Here is a 21013-nt window from a genome sequence, read left to right on the forward strand (position 1 = left end):
ATGATCAGGTCTACTCAAGGGCAAGTTTAACTATTATTTTTTACATATTAATAATACTATTTTCGATTTTTTTTAGTTGCAACTTTGAAATATTTTATATCTCACAAATAATACCCCAAAGTTGCAATTAAAAAAAATCGGAGGTAGTACATATTGTCAAAGTTAGTATATAAACTACTACCTCCGGTCCAAATTACTCGCAACTTTGAAATATTTTATATCTCACAACTAATACCCCAAAGTTGCAATTAAAAAAAATCGGAGGTAGTACATATTGTCAAAGTTAGTATATAAACTACTACCTCCGGTCCAAATTACTCGCAACTTTGGAATATTTTATATCTCACAAATAATACCCCAAAGTTGCGAGTAATTTGGACCGGAGGTAGTATACAAAAAGTAAAGATATTGTATGTATTGAGAAATAAACAAATTACTATTAATATCATCCATTATCATTATTAAAATACATTACTTCCTCCGTTTTTTATACTTACAACAGTTTGACTTTTACACTATTCATATATTCCACTTTGACTAACTTTGATGATTTATAGCTAAGAAAAAATATAGTCATGTGGGATTCTGTTAGATTCATCTCAGTTTATACTATTTTAATATCGAATATTTATAATTTTTACATATTGCTAATTATAGATATAAACGATTGAAATAATGCATCGGCAAGCGTGAAAAGAGAAGTGTTGCAAGTATAAAAAAACAAAGGAAGTATATAATATTGATGATTTAAAAGTACTTTGTATACATTTTAGACAGTTAGATTAAGGGCATGTTCTCATTGACTGAACTGAACTGAACTGAGCTGAACTCAACTGAAATGAAATGAATATTTTTATAAGAGAAGGAAATTAGGAGCTGAACTGAACTGAATTGAATTTCAACATAAGAGAACAAACCCTAAATCAACAACTTAAAACTTAATAACATTTGTTTTTATATATTAATATATAAATAGGTCAAAGTGTGATATGCATATAGTTTTAAATGTTACTCCTTGAGTTTTCATATATAAAATTCATAAATCATTGCCTCCCCTTATTTTCCTTCTCATTTCATTATTCCAAACAAACTGATATGAATCCGTGCATTCGTACAGGCCAAAACTAATTAACATATAAATTGTTATTATATAAAATGTTATCGGACGAAGTAGTTTAACAATTGAAGAAGAGTAAATTAGGGGGAGGAAAGTAATCAAAGAAAAACTTTTGGTAGAAAAGTGAAAGACTCACTTAGAAAAAGGTTCAAACATCATAATCATCTTCACCAGCATAATGTTCAAGTTTGTCACTTTTACCACGACAAACTGATTGGCAAAATTTATCTTTTTTTAGCACAAAAAAATTCCCCCTTTTTTCTTCTTGTCCTTTTTATTCCATTGTTGAATTTTTTTTTTCTTGTTTTTTTTCGTTGAGTGAACAGGTTGAATAGGTCCTAATTTTCAAAAGTAAATTATAGTAATATAATTCCTCCGTCTTATTTTAGTTGACGTATTTCTTTAAGACACGTTTGTCAATACATAATATCGTATTAGGATCTTTAATTATTACAGTATAAAATTTAAAAAATTTAAATTTTAGATATGACTATATTTATTATTAAGCATGCATGACTTAAGTGAATATGCATAAATTTAAAACGTGTCAACTAAAAATAACTGAAAAATATTTATTTTCCGTAAAACATGATGTTACAGGCTTAAGATTTAGATTCTAGAGGCATATATTAAATAATGTGTGACATCGATTTGGACCAAACAGCAAAAAGGATACTCTTTGGATTAATTATAAAAACATTATAATATATATATGCACCACATAAAGATAAAGTTGAGTGCTACTGAATTTGTTATATTCCTATAGACTAAAAACTAAAAAGCATATAGTATAAATGTATAATAAAACTACATGTAATTATGTAAAAAAAAAAAAAAAATTGTAACTTTATGTTATTGTGCTTTTTATATCTTTGATCAAAGTATATGTGCATTGTGCTTATTAACATGCTTAATAAGCGCATGCATGCTTTGTTTTGGTGTGTTTCACACTCTTTTATGAACAATATTCCATTCAAATTAAAAGACCATGCGCCTGTTCTTTCACTAATCACTATTATATGCTTTACTAATCTTATAGACATATATACAAGCATGTACCTAGGGTTACTGTGTCTTGTGATTCAAAATCTGTGTGTACGAACATATGTGAATGTGATATACGGCTCATAGAACACACTACTAATTAAGATACTTGAAATAAAGTGTTAATAAATAAATTGTTGTTGGATTTACCTTAACGTACATTATTGAAATATCGAGTTTTATTAAAAATGTTATTTTACTTAAAGTCAAAAAAAGATGGTCAAAGACGATAAAAAAAAAAGAAAATCTTGTGTCAATTATTCTGAAATGGAGGTAGTATTTTCTTTTAAAATCATTATTTTTACGTGTTGGTGTCTGTAATCATATTCTTTATAGTTTATAGTTTCATCCATTTTTGATGAGGTGTTCAAAGTTTCAACTACACGAATATACAAACTGTATTATCGTTGAAAATTTTCATAATATTATCTTATCATTAAATTTAATGGGAATAACAGTTAAAGTTAGACTTATTATAACAATATTTGGGACATTTCGTTCAATTGGAAACAAAGGAATTGTGCGTGCATGAAAATCCCTCCCCTTACTACTTGTCGAGCATGTGCAACTTAATCCAAGAAATTCTTACTCCCTTTATTTCATTAATAGTCTAAGATTACCTCCATTTAACCCAAGAAATTATCACGAGAAATGAAAATGAGGCAATCTTGATGAGACGAGCACATGATAGTTTATAGTCCTTTAGACCTTCTCAAAAGGAAGCAACTGAACCACAGCAAAAATTAGCTCCAAGAACAATCATAACATCTTTGATCATATATTAAGTAAACCCAGGGGAAATGGTCATCCCCAAGCTCAAGCGAAACAAGGCTAGCTAGCACACTAAATCAAGACAATTCATGGAGCAATTCAAGAGATTCTACTATTACATCTACGTATTTCAATAACTACAATGCAAGCTAAAAAAAATTTGGGGGGTGAGAGGATCTATGAAGCTATCATTAGACGTGATCAACTCCATTGTGATTCCTCCTATTACAACAATCTCAAGCTTTTGGAGAATCTCCCAATAACACAATTATCCGAGCTGATTGAACAACTCGATGAAAAAATATTTGATCAAATTCCAGTGAATTAGCAAGGGCGGTGCTTACCAGAATTCAAGGGAGAGTCCCTAATATTTCTAATCTGAAGGGGATGGGAGGACATATTAAGGACATGTCCATCAGATTTCTTCCTTCGTCTTCCTGGTTGAGATAGTCGTGATTGATATGATATGATGGCCATGTCGTTGAGGTCTAGCAATGGGATGAGGACCTTGACAATTTCATCCATTGAAGGGCGGGATTTAGGGTCTCGGTTAAGGCAGCTATAAGACAGCTGAGAGACCTTTTGCACACCTTTAAGGGAGTAGTTCAGCTCCAAGCGAGGATCAACTATTTGATATAGCTTCCGCTTGTCAGTTAAATATGGTCGAGCCCAAGTCACAAGATTCTGCTCACCACTAGGGCGTTTCTTGTCCATTGATCTCCTCCCGGTTAGTATCTCAAGTAGCACTACACCAAAGCTGTAAACGTCGCTCTTAGATGTCAAGTGCCCTAAACAGAGAAATGAAAGCAAATTAGGATAAATTTTGGTCCCTAAAAAATTTCTATTATTGTTCCTTTTCTCCTTCTTCTCATTTTAGGCTATAGTTCCATTAAATTACAAGAAATGCATATAAGATTATATAAGGGGATGGTAATTGCTGAGATCGTGTATCTATGACCTATAATTGCTATGACCGTGTATCTATGACCTATAATTTCAACTGCATTAAACCCTATAGGTACACATAACAAACGACTTGAACCCTTGAAACAATTCAAGTCATTTGTAAACTTTTACACAAGACCATTCATAATTCCAATCATTTCATAAGATTAGCAAGTTGTTTTCCATATTACATGTATTTGTCATTGTTAAAATGATCAATACACCATTACATGTCAATTCAAAATTGCAACGTAAAATACTTGAAAGTTAGGATACAAATGCAACAACTGCCTAAATCTATTAACATTATCTCGGGTTAAGGAATGTGTACCTGTCATCACATATTCTGGTGCAGCATAACCATAAGTTCCTACTACTCTTGTAGAAACATGGGTGTTATCCCCCTGAGGCCCTGCTTTAGCAAGACCAAAATCCGAAAGCTTTGCATTGAACTCCTATAAAATGCAAAACTTTGAAGTTAGTGCTGTAGTGGACTAGTGGTATAGAATACAACAGATTGACAGAAAGAAAATCAAGTTAGTTACTCAAAAAAGTTCAATACAATACCGTATCAAGCAAAATATTCGAGGTCTTAAAATCTCTATAAATGACAGGCTCCCCGTTCCCATGAAGAAATGCCAATCCTTTAGCCGCACCAAAGGCTATCTTCATTCGGCAGGGCCATGACAAAGGCATAGTTCCTTCAAAGAATGATAAATGCATAAATTATTAGATTAGTCAACCTATTAGTTAAGCAACTTCAGTTCATATAATTTAAAATACCATGAACATACTATAATACAAGAAAGGTCAAAATCATGTTAGAAGAACCTAAAAGTCAGCAGCAATTCAGCTAACAAGGTCAATTTACTCAACAAACACAAGAACATGACACTTGACATCCTAACAAAAATGCCTAACAATCATGTGTTAGAACACCCAATAATTGAGAGAAAACATACTTCGAAAGAGATGGTTTTCGAGACTTCCACGAGTCATAAACTCGTACACAAGAAGTCTCTGATCATCCTCACTACAATACCCAATAAGCTTAACAAGATTGGGATGATGGAGTTGCCCAAGAAAGTCAACTTCAGCCTACAATCAACATCAAACATACTGAATTAAGCACACTACATTATGCAAATCACTTTCAAAATGTACCTAATAAACCTCATTAAATCAACACTAACCACCCATTCTCTATGTCCTTGTAAACCATCAGGCTTCAAACTTTTGACAGCAACAGTAATTCCGGTCCCCGGTTTAGCAGGTGATGTGCTGTTCTCTTCTATCCACCCCTTAAATACAAACCCGAAACCGCCCTCCCCGAGTATGCTATCAGGCCTAAAGTTCCCGGTGGCGGATTTTAATTCCTGAAATGTAAACTGCAGGAGTTGAGGAGGGGGTTTGGTCTCAGAAGGTGGTGGATCAGGAGGCTCAATAGGAAGTTGAACATCATCATTTGGTACACACATTTCCCTATTACTAGCATTCAAATACCTGGTTTCAGCAGCTGCAATACACAATCACAAAAAATAAAAATTAATTCACAAACTACATTTTCATCAGGTAGTCATATAAACAGCATTTATTAAAAATCAAGGCAAAAATTAATGAAATTGACAATTCTACTTCAGTACAAAGATACCCAATTTCTTTTTTTTTTGAATAGAAGATACCCAATTTCTTAAAATATCAGAAAAGGACCCAAATAGAGTAAATTTCATCATAATAATCATATCATATAATTTGCATTTATTAAAAAAAAAAAAAAAAGGCCAAAAAAGAAGTAAAATTGATCATTCTACTTCAGTACAAGATTATTCAATTTCAAAAAATAACTGCAAATGACCCAAAGATAGTAAATTTAGGAATTTCCATAAATTGCACATAAATACAGTTATACTTTATAAAACGGTGAAAATTGACACACCCCATATCAAAATTACCACTTTAGACCAAATTCTGACTTATTTGGGTTATAAATTTTGGATCTTTTTTAATTTAAGCAGTTTGATGATCAAATTTGAGCAAAATTACTCAATCAAAAGAAAAGGGTAGTAAATTCTTCCCGTGTTTAGAAATATGAAAAAAAAAATACAGAAATAATAAGAAAGACAACAACTTTGCACAGAATTACAGCAACTTCAAAAACCCAGAAACAGGAATATACCCAGAAATTTAATAAACCCAGTGATCATCAAACACCCCAGAAAAAGTTATTAAAAAAAACACACAATTAAGAGAAATTAATTATGAAAAAAAAAAACCTGCATCATAAACAAGGCTAGAACGAGGGATGGAATTAGCAGAATTTTTGGAATTAGGAGAAGGTTTGCAAGAACTAGTAACATTTCTGCGCAAAACTGCCCAGCAACCACACTTCTTCTTCTTCTCCATTTTTATGCTTTAAATTAATTTATTTCAATCTTTTTGTTTTTGGAGAATTTTTGGTCTGAAAAATTCTAATTGGATGTGACTTTCATGGGGTAGTTATGTATCAGTAAAATTGCAGGGGAAGAAAGAGGAGAGAGAAATGGGAAAAAGAGAGTGTAATTGTATGAGAAAGAGAGATTAAAAAATAATTAAAATAAAAAAGAGTGAGAGAGAGAAAGGAATTGTTGTTGTTTGTTGGTGTTGGAGATTGCAGGGTATCATCAATCATCACTCCATTTTGTTACCAAAACTTTTTTTTTTTTCTTTTTCTTTTTTTTAAGTGGGTTTAAAATAAATTATGGGAGATTTTCGAAAATAAACTAGTTTTTAACCCGTGTAATAGTTTGAGTGTTTTAAAATATCAAGTTTATGTAATAATAGCTATATTTATATAAAAAGAAATAGAGAGAGATGATAAGCGATATGCAAATATTCCTATTATAAGTTATTAGTATAGATATTGTTGCTTGAATTTTTGTTTTTATAAACGAAAATGGAAATAAAAAAAGTGTAAGAACATTGCTCCCTTAGGAAATAAATAGGTAAAAAAACTAATTAGGTAAAAGTTAGTACATGTTATGGTATGAAAAAAAGGTAGGATTGGTGCTCAATAATTAAGAAAGAGTAAATGAGTAATTGATGTTTAGGGGCCTTGCCCCTCTCTTTCACCAAAAAAAAAAAAAAAAAAAAAAAAAAAAAAAAAGTAATTCATATTGTTGACATTTTGAGTCATGTCTTGTATTGTGCTTTCTGGCCAACAATCAATCTTGTCAACACGATGCAAAAACCTCTTCTCGTGCAACCATGTGAGACGTATACGATAAGTGGCCTGACCTGCATACCTTTGCGCTAGCCAACTTTAGTAAACCCTTGCAATGAGACGAATGTGACAAAGACACTATGCCTCATCTTTAAAAGTATTGTGTTGTTTTTAGCTTCTTTTATGCTTAAAATTAGCTTTTGGTATATCAGTATATATACATCTTTCTAAACTCATTTTAGCCCTACCTAGTAGTTTGGCACTCCTAACTAAATGGTAAAGCCTACTAGATGATGGATTTCAAGATCACCCAAGGATAAAAGGCATAGAGAAAAGGATTATGGTCAAATTTGGGATAAAGAGGGTCAGAAGCATATTTAGCCATATTTTAGTGCAATCCTATCTCATTGATTCCCCACCATCTTCAAATTAAAAATAATTTTCATTGCATGCACAACAATATAATTTAACTTTTTATACACAATATTAAAACTAAATGCATTCAATGTATGCACAACAATATAATTTAACTTTTTTATACACAATATTAGAACTAATTAAATGCATTCAATGTATGCTTTAGATTTTAAAAAATTATACTACTCATACAATATATCAAATTATCGATCACATACTATGTATATCGAAAATGTTAAAATTTAAAGAATGGATAAAAATAAGATTATTTTAATCGATCTTCACTTTTTTTTATACCAAATAAATCTTATGATCATTTGATAAAGTTAATAGAGGGCTAATAGTAATAAGCACTATTTTGTTTGCCTAAGTAGTTATAGACCTCTAGAACTTTGTATTATAATTGTACGAGTATTAAAATATAGATCGAGTGTGGGTTGATTAGTAGATTTAGCACTAAGAACTAAAGAAGTCATTGACCATACAATATCAAGCTAAGTAATCTACAACACGACTCATTTTAGGGCAACCAAATAAAATAACTTGCCACTTCTTGATGGTTGCCAATCTTGTCATTATATTTTAACTAACACGTTTTGAAGTTAGAAAGCTATTCACTTGCCTTTATTTTAAAAAATAATAAAAAATTATCGTCTATAATTTTCACTATGTACTTAATTAGATAGACTTTGTAAAATCTATATAGGAGAAAATATTGCTAGTTTTTTTTTTTTTAGGAGTCATAAGGGCTAGGGTGAAAATAGATCCCATAGTACCCTAAAATCGGGAGGGAAGCTTTACCCACGTGAGCTATCCCTCACTCTCATAAATATTTTGCTAGTTACATATATTTAAATGTATTGTTTCTAACCACATTAGATACTCGATCTAATATTCCATAGTTTCTATACGCATAAATAAAAGTTGAGAAAATAAATTAAACCGGTCATGCAAACCATACTCCCATTTAATGGAGGCAAATAAATAGCCCATATCTTCTTTCATTTCTTTTTTTCACAATCACATATTCAAACATGCTCTTATGATCTATACATTTAATATCAATAATAGGTGGATTGGTGGGAGATCTTATAATATAAGATTTTTTTTTGCTCATAAGGTGTCTAATGATACTTATTGAATGGATAAAAAATAAATAAATAACCACTTATGTAAATTAGTTAGGTTGTACGAGTTATTAAATTAGAAGAGTGAAAAAGGATGGAATTTTTGTTCATCATTTTATACAAGGATTTGCGCCAAATTTTTACTTTATTAGGTGCAAAGCCTCATTTAAATTTAATATAAAATACCTCCTATAATATCTTTTTTGTAGAAACATTACATTAATATACTTTGTATGTTATTTTTATAAAATATTGGACAAACTATTCTCCATATTTTATACTATATATAAATAATATAATCCTTGTCTTTTTTATACAATTCTTAGATCCGATTAAAAGTGGGCGTTTTGAGAAAATCATTCATAATTACAAAGAAAAATGTAACTAGACTACACAAATAATTAAAATTTGCATAAAATCAACAAGGACATTATAGATGTTTTTGGTCTAAAAAATCAAAGACCTTTTGCCTTTCAACTTGACTAGATAGTCCTTTGCTAGAAAAGATCGAGTACGTGATACCATTTGCCCCCACTAAGTTTGTAGGCCCTTCTCACATGGGCTCTCACCATTTATGCAAAAAGGTGAGTAAAAAGGGCTTGATAGATTACTTAGATGATGAGTAGTTAGAATTTGAGTTGAATCACTTGCAAATTAAGCTATCTACCCTAGGGAAAAATAAAAATGTCATAAAAAAACTCATGTTCTTGATTAGATCATTTAGATGTAATAAGGGGAGAAAAAGTTCACTATCTAGGCCTACTATATTATTGGACATTCAAATGGGCTTGTTAATTAAGAAACAAATCTCGTTATCTAATGGATAAACCTATTAAAAGGCGAGTTATGTTAAGAAAAATCATATACGTAGTATGATAAAAATGAGTGGGGCTAATAAAAAGAATGATACAACGTATTTTTTAATTAGGATTAATACACCGAATAAAGGTAAGTAGTTGTAGTGAAAATTAGGTAAACACCCGATTAAATACATAGTTTAATTTATAATGTAGGTTTTGACTCATTTTTCCAATGGGCAATATCGAACATGGATAAGATATCTGGGGTTGTCATTAGTCGAGAAAAATTATTATCTATTTATCTATGTAAAGTTTTGTTATTTTTTTTCATTAATGATTATAGATCGGTCAAACATTTTAGTATATTCTTATCTAGGGTAATGCAGCCTTTAAGAGAGAGAAAATTGTATATGAACATTAAACACATTTTCTAAAATGGTACAAATTTAAAAATTGATGGCACTTGATACTTAATTGCTTTAATATTTCATTTTCTTGCTTTTTATGTGCAACACAATTCAACAAATCCTTTTATCCATGAATTTTTATGGTTATTTATTTTTTTTCAATACTTTCCAAATGAAAATTTCTACCATGCATATATGTTTTGTCCTTATAAGCGGAAGTATTAGGAAAGAACTACTGGTCAATGCACTCAACTCAAAATCGAATTTTGAACAGAGTTCGATAAACTTATGCTACGATGTGGTCATGTTGATCTAAACCATTAACCAATATGATTCTTATCATGTATAAAAATATTTTAATCAACCTAGAATCACTGAACACAACACTTATGAAGTATTTTGTATTGTTTAACACAAAACCATTGAACTCAAGCAGTCAAGCTTCTATACAACTAAGAGACTTCAAAATGTGATAGATTCAGTCAAAGCTCTCTCACCTCAAGACTTATGAGGTGATAATAGTATTCTTATCGATTCAAATCACTCACATATGTTATTTCTCATAACATATGCCCTAAAGAAAAAAAATCCCCAAAAACCTGCACATAATGAGCCAAAAAATGGCAATGCAGTGTCAAACTCGTGCCTTTTTTCATAACTAGAAGTCTGGAACTCATGCGCGACCCATCCTTCTTGTCTTTACTATCAGATCATATCATGCCTTTCATATCTTGAGTTCTTGACAAGTCTTTTATCATACCATACATATCACCGACCCTCATATCAGCCCGACCCATATCCAAAAACAACCATCTCTACAAAGAAGCTCAAATTGGAAATTCTTACTCCATCATCACTAGTTCACCACACCAACTCACCACGTCATTACTTGCAAAAATCTAAAGATAAAATAATTTTTGTCCATTTTCTATCACCATTTTTTTAAAAAAAAAATTTGGGAAGAATCTTTTTCCACTATTTTTCTTCACTTTCACTTTTTAATCACACCATCTTTCTTTGCACCAACCAAACGCGGCGTTATCTCATTGCTTCTCCCAAAACAAGAAACAGAAAAATTAATTTTTATCAATCTTATATTTCGAACAACAACATCAACAAATGGTTGAAGCTAAAAACCTAATTTCGCCCCAAATTTCTCCTTCAATTTTCGATTTTTCCCTCAATTTGACTTGAAATCTTGAGCTTGAATCGCCAGTAATTTGGAGGAATTTGGGCGAATAATCGATAATTTGGGGATAATTTTATTTTGGGTTTGATTGTCGATAGTATTAGGGTTTTTTGCCACAACATGTCTGCAATAGTGTGTGGGAAGAGATCGTCAATTTTCGAGGAAATTCCATCGCCATCTTCGAAGCGAATTCGGTTTTCTTCTTCTTCTTCTCCGGTTCGATTTTCTGGTTCGCCTTTATTCTTGATTGATCATCTCATCGCCATTTTTCCTCATATGGACATGAAGGTTTACTTTCTTTTCTCTCTCCTCTGAATTTGCTATTAAATTTCCCTTTCTTTTGATTTTATCTAATTTTATTGAATTGAATTGATAGGTTATTTGATCTTTGATTTTAATTAAGTAAATTAATATTTGGTTCAGTTTATATTGTATAGGTTATGTAGTACGAAGTATAAAATGACTTATGTTATAATTTAGAGATATTTCTGAAGTGGTTAATGTTGCATTGAAATTGTTGGATGGTTTTAATTTAATTAGCGATATGACTTGTGTAATGTTTTAGCTATATTCTTGATTAATTCGATTTTGGTCGTCATTGTTGAAGCTCGAGCTGAAATTTTATTAGTGTTTTATTGTAATTCATCGGTCGACTTGGTGTCATTTTGCCTTTGATGGTATACGGAGTAATTGTTAATACGAGATCGTAGTTAAATGAATGGTTGTTGACTGATTGAAAGTTTTATTGGTGCACCTTGTAGATATTTGTTTCTCTAGTACTCATAAAACATGGTTAAACGTCGATCATAACTCACAAGGATGATGATGTTTTTAGGAATTTCGTGTAAACTTTCTACCTAATCAGTTCCGTTTAAGCTTTATGAGTTGTTTATATTCCTGGTGTGGCTGGAAATTGGTTTGATATATAATGGGTCTATGATTTTGTAGAGGGGTAAATTTTAAAATGATAAAGTCAATTTTGTATTTTGGAAGGGATTAGCTCTTTGAAAGTGTGCTTTTATTGTTGAATGTATTATGTAGTTCCTGGTATTCGGGATCTTGTGTTGGTTACTAACATTGAAATTACGGTGTATTAAGAGTGGTATGTATAGCCACAATGCATAGGATGTGATTTTAGTTTATGCTTCCTCCACTCCATTTTACTTGCAACACTAAGAGTATCGCGCTTGCCAATGCACAATTTAAACTACTACCTCCGGTCCAAATTACTCGCAACTTTGGAATATTTTATATCTCACAAATAATACCCCAAAGTTGCGAGTAATTTGAGGTAGTATTAATATTTTTGGTTGCATTTTGGTAAAATTTATAGATAAATAGATTTTAATAAAGTACAAATTGAGACGAATCCAGCAAGACCCCACATGTCCACTTATATTTTTTTCCCTTTGTAAATTACAATTTGATGTAATAAAAGAGGGTATGAATAGTGTCAAAATTGTAATGTTGCAAGTAAAATGGAGTGGAAGAGTATGATTTTTAAGGATAGTAACCCTAAAGAAAATAGCTATTGTTTCTTTTATAAGGAAATAATCTTTTTTAAGGATCAAATCATTTATTTCTTATAATGGACAATCTTTTTTGTGGCCGTATCTCCATGGTATTGGATGGTTTAATTATATCCTGAAAGTTGATAGAGTCTTCATCTCCATCCTAGGATAGTTGACGGAAGGGGGTTTAGGTTACTGGAGATCATCATGATTAGCAGCTCAATGCCATCAGTTAACGTTCCGAAGCGTTCCCATGGGGTATTATATCTATCTTCTGCTGTAAAATAGTGTAATTTATTTCTTTTTCTTAATAATTTCTTTGCTTTTTCTTTTGCTTTAATGGTGGCTCCTTGTCACCATTTTTGGAGATCTAAAATCTTCAATTATTGTCAATCCTTTACTCGACTCTGGCTTGGTGACCTAGGGGAGTATTGTTTGTCGATCTGATTCGTTACAGGATGTCGATCTGATTTGTTACAGGATGCAACCTGTAAATGGTTCAGGATAGGGACAAGTGATCTGTTCCTTTGACTCCTTATCTTGTCACAAAAAGTTGGCCAATTTCCTATTCAGAGGAAGATTTTCATTAATTTGTAAATTGGAGGGGCAAATGATTGAAATTAAAAGAATTTATCTTGTAGTTTTTACACTCTATGTTCAGTTGATCATGTGACCTGGACGGTGCTGTTGAGTTGCCTGGAAAGTTGCTGGTTGTGTGTGTGTGTGTGTTGGGGGGGGGGGGGGGGGCTATGAGGCTGTTGTAAATAATCGTTCTGCATCTTGTTTCTTAGATGAAATCTGAATTTATCAATTCTAATATCTTTATCATTATTTGACCTTTCCAAATCTCAGCGAACTTTTTAGCCTTTATGTGAAGCATTCCAATTGTATTTTACAGTGAGCTGTTTGGATGATTCTGTATATTTTTGAGAGAAGAGGAACATGTTTGACAATCAAATTTGTGGCTATGTCTCCTAAGTTTTGAATGGCTGCATTTTATTTTCAAATTTGATGCTTCATTAGATGATTCGTCATCTCTGTTTTAGATTTATTTAAAAAGAGGATTTAGAGTTATGGCAAACATTATGATGAGCTGCATAATGTTGTCGGTTTAAGTTTTAAATTCTTTCTTTGGTATTAGACCTACCATTTGATGTAAAATATTGTGCTTCTGAAGTCTGGTATCTGCTGTTTCTACTTTCAGTGCTTTTCTTTTTGTCGCTATTATGTGTCGCCTTTTTCTGTTTTCTGTGGAGATTTGAGATCTTCTGTTATTATTATTTCTACCTGGCTATCTTCTGTTAAAAAATTATAATATAGTTATTTAATTTCACTTATGTGAATGTTGCTGCAGCTTATTGAGCAAGCACTTGAGAACAGTGGACATGATTTGGACTTGGCAATCAAAAGTTTGAATGACCTCCGATTAGGATCTGCTGAAAATTTTCCGGGTACCACCACCACTTCAGACACCCATTCACAACCAAACAATAAGCCACAAGGTAGGCATGGTATTACTGATAGGATTTTTCTTTATTTGGTACTATTATAATGATGCTGTATATCTTTTTGATTTATGTATTTCATATACATGTTGCTCCTGTAGTTTTAGTGTAAATTTTGAGTTTTCCTTCAGTTGCCCTGTTGGGAAGTTCTTCCATAATTTATTAATTTACTTCTTTTTTATTTTATTTATTATTTGTGATGTGTTTGAGTTCTTCAGCTGTCATTTGCTGTTGTATGCAGATTGTTTTTGGAGTAGTGTTTATAATGTTTGACCAGTTTAAGAAATCTTAGCTGTAGAATTCGTAAAAGTTGCCAACATATGACAGTGCTTAGATTGCTCGCCAACAAATTGTTCAAATGTCCAAAAACTCATTGGCTTTGTTAGTCCTGCAATATTTTTCTTTGTTTTTTGCCTTTTTTTTAAATAAAAAATGCCCCCTTATTTTTACTCCGTATTTATTTTGTATTTAATATATATATATATATATATATATATAAAAGCAACTGAATCAACAATCAGTATTTTTCTGCTGGTCTCTCATCTCCTTATTATCTCCTTGGCTGTTACATGTCTTCGAATTTACCTCATATGGATTACCTAGTCATGCATATATGTGTCAAATGTAAAAGGGAGCCTAGAATCCCTTACTTGGATCCCTTTGAGTTATCTTTTCCTTACATTAACTCTGATGACCCTCCTCTTTGGCAATTCATTCACCATCAGTTTCTTGTAATTGACATTTGATATTGAATCATACTGCCATACATTTGATATTTGGGGGGGGGGGGGGGGGGGGAATTGCGACACCCGCGCGGGGGGGGGGGGGATAATAATTTGTTCTTCATCAGTCTGCAAATCATATGCAGCGGTTGTAGTTGTTGTACAAGAAGCAAAGGTTCGAAATGAATTTGGGTTGCTTTTTCATGGAGATATTGTTACCCTTTCTTTTCTCACTTAACACTTTGTTTGGATAGCAAGATAAAAGAGAAAGGAAGGGAAGGAAAAGAGGAGGAAGGGGAAGGAAGAGAAAGGGAGGGAGAAGGTGGAGCCCTATTCCTCCAATTTTGGAGGGATGCTGCTCATTGGAGAAGGAATTTTGGATCCTCTCCCCTCCCTTACCCCACTTTTGCCCAAATTTGGGCGCTTATTCCTCTCCCTTCCTCATTCTCTATTTACTTTTAGCCAAACAAAGTTTAAGTATCTATTGTGACAAGGCATTCGGAAAATTTTCCTTGGGGAGGTCCAGATATACACTGACTTTCCTCTGAGGCTCAAACTAAAAGGAGACTACTAAGGGGTAGTTGTATCTGAAAGTTCTGCACCTTTTACCTTGATCAGGGATGCAGTAATTTTTCTATCACCTTTTTTCACTTGAATGGGGGAGGAGAGGGTCAAAGAAATTCTTTGTGAAATGGGAATTACATATGGCTGAATTACATACCTGTATGACCCCTTTTTTCCTGAGTTTAGTTTATCCAGACTATGGACTTATTTGGGCCTTTGGTCCCTAGTTTGCTTGTTTGGAATTAAATTGGACTAAAGCCTTGATGTACTAAAAAAATCAAGATCAGGAAAGATTACATATTTTCTGGATTCATGTTATAGAAAAAGCTTTTTACTAATAAGTTTCATAGAGACCCTAGACTTGTCTAGCTATCTTTGAGTTTTGACTGATTTTGTTTTTCTGCTGCGGTATATTGTTTATACTAGTTAGTAGTTCAACTGCTTTTTTTCTGGTTATCAACTTTTCTATGGGAATTGCTTAACAAAAGGAGAAAATAGTTCTTTTGGGTGAATGGTATTCACTATATTAAGATTCAGGGCTACACAAATTTGATCCATATTATACTTGCGATTTTTAGTACAACTGAATTGTTCCTCTGTTCATTTTGTTTTTGTAGTACATGGGGATGAAGCTGGATCCACTAGAGACTCGTTAGTATCCGAAAATTTGCCTAGGGATGGTGCTGAGTGGGTGGAGCTTTTTGTAAGAGAAATGGCCTCTGCTTCTGATGTAGAGGATGCAAGAACTCGTGCCACAAGAGCTCTTGAGGCTTTTGAGAAAACTATATGTACTCATGTGAAAGCAGATGCTGTGCAAAATTTTCAGCAGGTTTTTTTTTGATGTCCATAAACTTTAAAAGTCGGCAGGCTTGTCAGTTGTCATAGACTCGTACTTATTGAAATTAAATGATAAATTTGTTAGATTGCTGTCATTTGCACCTTGTTTTATTCTTTCATCTCTTCTTTTAACTTATAGAACCTATCAATGTCAGCGTTTGATTTTTCTGTACTACGCAAAGGGCAATACGCCAATACCCTTTCCCTTCTCAAAAAAGGGGAGAAAAAATAAAGGGTGGAGAGATAGTGTTAGCTGTAATTGTGCAATACTTACATATTATGATACCTGCAGGAGAATTCAATGCTGAAAGAACAAGTTCAAGCTTTACTTCAGGAAAATGGAATTCTTAAACGTGCTGTGTCTATTCAACATGAGCGTCAGAAAGAGTTTGAAGCCAAGTCACAAGAAGTGCAGCAACTTAAGCAGCTTCTGTCCCAGTGCCAAGAACATATAAGAACACTAGAGGTTAGCCTTAGAACTTTGGTCATTTGGAATTATTATAGAATTTTCTTTACCATGAGTGCTGAATACCATTTAATATGGGGTCATTTAAGAGAATTATGTTAATACTGATTTTTTTTTTTTTATTTCATTACGTAGGTTTCTACATCTCCACCTTTCTTATATCCTCATTTTCCCTTTAATTTCATAGAAAATAGGCCAATTCTGTTGTAATGGTTTGAAACAGAATTATGTCTGGTTGGCCCCTTATGCATGGACAGAAGTATTTTTTCCTTTATATTTTTTTTTCCAAACTTCCGAAGTATTCTAATGCAATTAAAAGTCTTATGTTGCCCTTGGACATAATCCACCCAGTCATACTTTGCTATGTGTACTACTATGCTATAGTCCTCTGAATCCTTCTCTGTTTAACACAGTGGTATGAGCTACTCTGTATAAAAAATAAACTATGTGTGATAGGTGAAATGAGATTTTAGGAGTGAGGAATTCTCACTCGATTTATTTACTTCCTTTAATCTGAGGATTTTTTTTATGTACTACTCCATTACCATACAATGTTTGCACCTTTTTACTCCACCTTTCTTATATACATCCTCCAACTTTATCTCACTTTACCCAAATTTTTTATACCCACTCAACTCTCCTAGAAACAAGGGTCTAACGTAAACTGGTACATAAAAAAGGGGAAAGAAAATGACGGAGGGGGTAAGTTTGCAAGAACTGGAGAGGAAGGTGGGAATCAGTACACAATTTGGCCAATATGTGTACATCGGCTGAACTCAGAATTTGTCTTTCTTTGGATTCAAGAATTGGGATCGAGAATAAATGTTCATCTGTTGGTTGCAAACACCTCATCTTCACCTACACTGGATTGTCATTGGAGACTGTTCACTGGTTTCTGGTTGGAGAATTTTCCAATACCATAGCAGCTTTTGAAGATAAAAAATCACACTAGCTACTGGCTGAACTACTGAAGAGTGACGATCTTCTGCAATTTCTGAATAATCTGAACTATTGCTTCCCTCCCTATATTTACATATCTGCTCCTCTACACAACACACACTGTAAGGGACCTTAATATTTCATTCCTTTAACAGAAACTCTCCACCCCCCCAAACCCCCACCCCCCCCCCCCCCCCCCCCAAAAAAAAAAAAAAAAAAAAAACACACAAATGTTGATGTACCCACCCACTGGTGCAAATTGTGTCCAAGGGGCTCGAGATGTTCCTAATAAAGATGTGTATATTGTGTTGGTTCAATACTTCAATTAGTTGAACTTTCAGGCCATGACTTTTCTTTATTTGACTTAAATCCTCCCTCTATAAAATTCTTGTTTCAGTCTCTTTGTATAGTTCAAGTCTTGGGAGATTGATTGATCATCTTCTGTTGAGCTTATCCACATGAAAATACAAATAATGTTGTGTATTGCACTATTCTGATTCTTTTTTTTTTTTTTAATAAATGTTTTAGAACTTTTCTGGTTACCAATTCTATAATTAGGGAATTTAGTTAAACTTTTTGATAATCTTGTGTTGTACTTCTGTATACTGATAGTCAACGTGCTGTCTTGATCAGGTTAATAACTATGCTTTGGCGATGCACTTGAAGCAGGCTGAAGCAAATAATTCTATACCTGGTCGTTTCAATCCTGATATCTTCTAAGAATATGGCGTTGGAACACAGTAAAACTTAATGTATTGTCTTTGCAAGCTTTAGTTCCTTTCGGTCGAAGCATGCGGTCTTGACTTTTTTCAGATGTAGATTTTATTTATTAAGCTATATGAACCGAATATAAGGTACTTCGTATTAGATATTTGATCGCATGAAACCCACATTACAATGACTTGTACAAATTGTACTGCATTTTTGGTACTACATGTTATAAGTACTTAAAATGTTTGGATCTTGTATTTGGTGCAATATTATACTATACAGTATACATTTTATAGCTTCCAAAACTTATAGCCTGTTGTAATAATTACTTCGTATAACTTTTTTTTCGAGTTTAATACGGAGTACATAGGATAGATTTAAAAGGCAGAAGTGGTACATGCTTACTAGATGAAAAGATCGAGTCTTGAAGGAAATATGAAGACAAGCCAACTAAGGTATAAATCAATCGATGGAAAACTGTTAATGAAAGAGAGATAAGAGCAACTCCAACGGCAAGCTAATTGCCAAATTAGCTTGTCATGCCACCTAGAATTGCAAAGTTATTCTTCTTTCTAGCTAATTTATGCCACAATGGTTAAGCTAATTAGCATTTAGATTTTTCAGCTTTATTTTTTAAATAATTAGTCTTTTATTAGAGACAATTAATTTTTAAGCTAATTAGCTTAGCTAAGCTAATTTGCTTGAAGCTAATTTGCTTGGCCAAACTAATTATTAAACTACTCTCCAATGGTTTGGCTATTAGCTTGAAAATTATTAAAATTACGAGCTAGTCCCTAAAAGCAACCATTGGAGTTGCTCTAATATTAGTGGTTTTGTGTAAACAAGGCTCATAAAATCAAGAGGTTTTATTGGGCTAAAACTCCACACATGTCAATTCAGTGCGGGTTAGTGAATAAAGGACTCGTGCACTTGTATTTGGTCCCATAATTGTACTCTTAAGTCTTTTCAGTTGGCTAAGTATTGCTTGGTCTTTCAGATTAATGTTGAACAATGCCTCAAGTTTGGAGTATATTTCTATTACTTGCGGATGATTGTTGTTAAAACAAGCTTGGTAAATATTGAGAGCGATACCTAACCAATTCTTAATCTCACTTTTTAGTGTTTTATTTATACATAATCATTGGGTATAATTTTTCATGATAAAACCGTGCTTTTAAAATCACCCCAATATAAGGCTATTATACAGTTAAAATACTTTACATTTGGAACCCAAAAAAGGTTTTGGAGATGTATTACCCTAACAACTTCATTGACCAAGTCGACAAACTCAAACTTTACAAAACCTTATCCACAATTCACAAACATTCATAAGGTCAATGTTACATGTACTTAACAATAAAAGGCTAAAGTTTAAAACCTAGAATTAGCTAACTATGTAGCATGCACAACCTTGGAAGACCTAATGTTACAACGAGATTTCATCATAATCTTGAACTCATCAAAATTAACCATACCATCTCCATCAACATCTACCTTCTTAATCATCTCTTTACAATCTTCTTCTATATAATTCCCTTCTTTTAACCCTAATGAAGTTAACACTAACCCTAATTCTTCCTTTGTAATTAATCCATCATTATTTCCATCAAACACATTAAAAGCTTCCTTCAAATCTTCTTCATCATCATTATCAAAATCATTAACCTTTTTTTCTTCATCATTTTTCTTTTCCTTTTTTCCCTTAACCAACTCATAATACAACTCTCTAAACTCACCAAGATCAACCAACCCATCTTTGTTAGAATCCAACTTTTCAACCATTTCTTCTACATCTTTTGTTGGCACAATCATTCCCATGTTGTTAAGTGATTCTTTGAGCTCTTCTTTAGTTATAAACCCGTCTCCGTTCTTGTCAAACGTATCGAAAACTCGCTTTAGATCATCATCATCATCATCATCCTTGTTCATCATCATGTCCTTTGTATTCTCTTTAGGAGAAGAAATAGGTTGCAAGGGAGAAGTAGAGGAGGATAAGAAGGGTTTTTTGACATGTAACAATAATTTTTTAGGGCTTATTATACTACTAATGAAGATAATTGATAATACTAATATGAGTATTGGTACAATCATTTTTTTTTTTTAATAAGATTTTTGTTTGACAAATAGCAAAACAAAGAGAAACAAAGAGGGTGAATATATATAGAAATTGGACAATTATGTAAGGAATATTTTTTTTTTTTTCTTATATTTTTTGTAAAACCAAGTAAAAATAAATAAATTTTTTGATAGTTTATAATAGTACAAGTAATTAAAGTGAAGGCACTACAAATTACGCGTTTGGTACGTGTGGACTTTTCAATGCCCTACAAACCGCGTTAGATGTAAATAATAATATTATAATAATAGTAAATGAGTGCTTTCTTTAAGCATGGCTTTCAAATACATGTGATATCAAAGTAATTGATGCTCATTGGTTCTACTATCTAAAATATCATATCTTATCCTATAACAATAAATATACCTATATAAAAAAGGAGAATGCTATAACAAAAAGGAAAATGTTATATATAGCCCTTAGGGCTGCATATAAACATTAAATTTACACTTAAAAATCGTAAAAAGTTAATAAATTATAAAAATATAAACACTGATTATACTGATTTACGCGTGTTTTTGTCATGAATTCCTAATTTTATACAATTTTCAAGAGTGTATTTAATGCTAATATATAGCCCTTTTTAATTTCGCTTTATAGTTGTGAATTGTTAGTTTCAAGGCCGA

At 32.4% G+C, this 21013-nt stretch overlaps 3 protein-coding genes across 3 annotated transcripts; 1 reads left to right on the forward strand and 2 right to left on the reverse strand.

The window, feature by feature from the left end:
- Positions 1-2915: 2915 nt before the first annotated feature.
- LOC145635675 (putative serine/threonine-protein kinase PBL11) lies at positions 2916-6444 on the reverse strand. The gene is made up of 6 exons (XM_081687003.1): positions 6151-6444; positions 5071-5393; positions 4840-4975; positions 4445-4578; positions 4209-4332; positions 2916-3720 (listed from the first exon to the last, which is right to left on the reverse strand). The coding sequence occupies exons 1-6, from the start codon at positions 6278-6280 to the stop codon at positions 3257-3259; spliced, it is 1311 nt and encodes a 436-aa protein (XP_081543129.1). The 5' UTR covers positions 6281-6444; the 3' UTR covers positions 2916-3256.
- Positions 6445-10810: 4366 nt separating this feature from the next.
- LOC145635676 (uncharacterized) lies at positions 10811-18524 on the forward strand. The gene is made up of 5 exons (XM_081687004.1): positions 10811-11304; positions 13882-14029; positions 15936-16147; positions 16448-16621; positions 18194-18524. Exons 1-5 carry the CDS (start codon positions 11137-11139, stop codon positions 18278-18280), a joined length of 789 nt encoding a protein of 262 aa, XP_081543130.1. The 5' UTR covers positions 10811-11136; the 3' UTR covers positions 18281-18524.
- A 919-nt stretch (positions 18525-19443) lies between these two features.
- LOC145634381 (putative calcium-binding protein CML28) lies at positions 19444-20496 on the reverse strand. Its single transcript, XM_081685797.1, has one exon. The coding sequence runs from the start codon at positions 20360-20362 to the stop codon at positions 19664-19666; it is 699 nt and encodes a 232-aa protein (XP_081541923.1). The 5' UTR covers positions 20363-20496; the 3' UTR covers positions 19444-19663.
- Between the last annotated feature and the right edge of the window lie 517 nt (positions 20497-21013).

This window comes from Chenopodium album, chromosome 6 (genome assembly GCF_948465745.1).
Source record: "Chenopodium album chromosome 6, dcCheAlbu1.1, whole genome shotgun sequence".
Classification (NCBI taxonomy): domain Eukaryota; kingdom Viridiplantae; phylum Streptophyta; class Magnoliopsida; order Caryophyllales; family Amaranthaceae; genus Chenopodium; species Chenopodium album.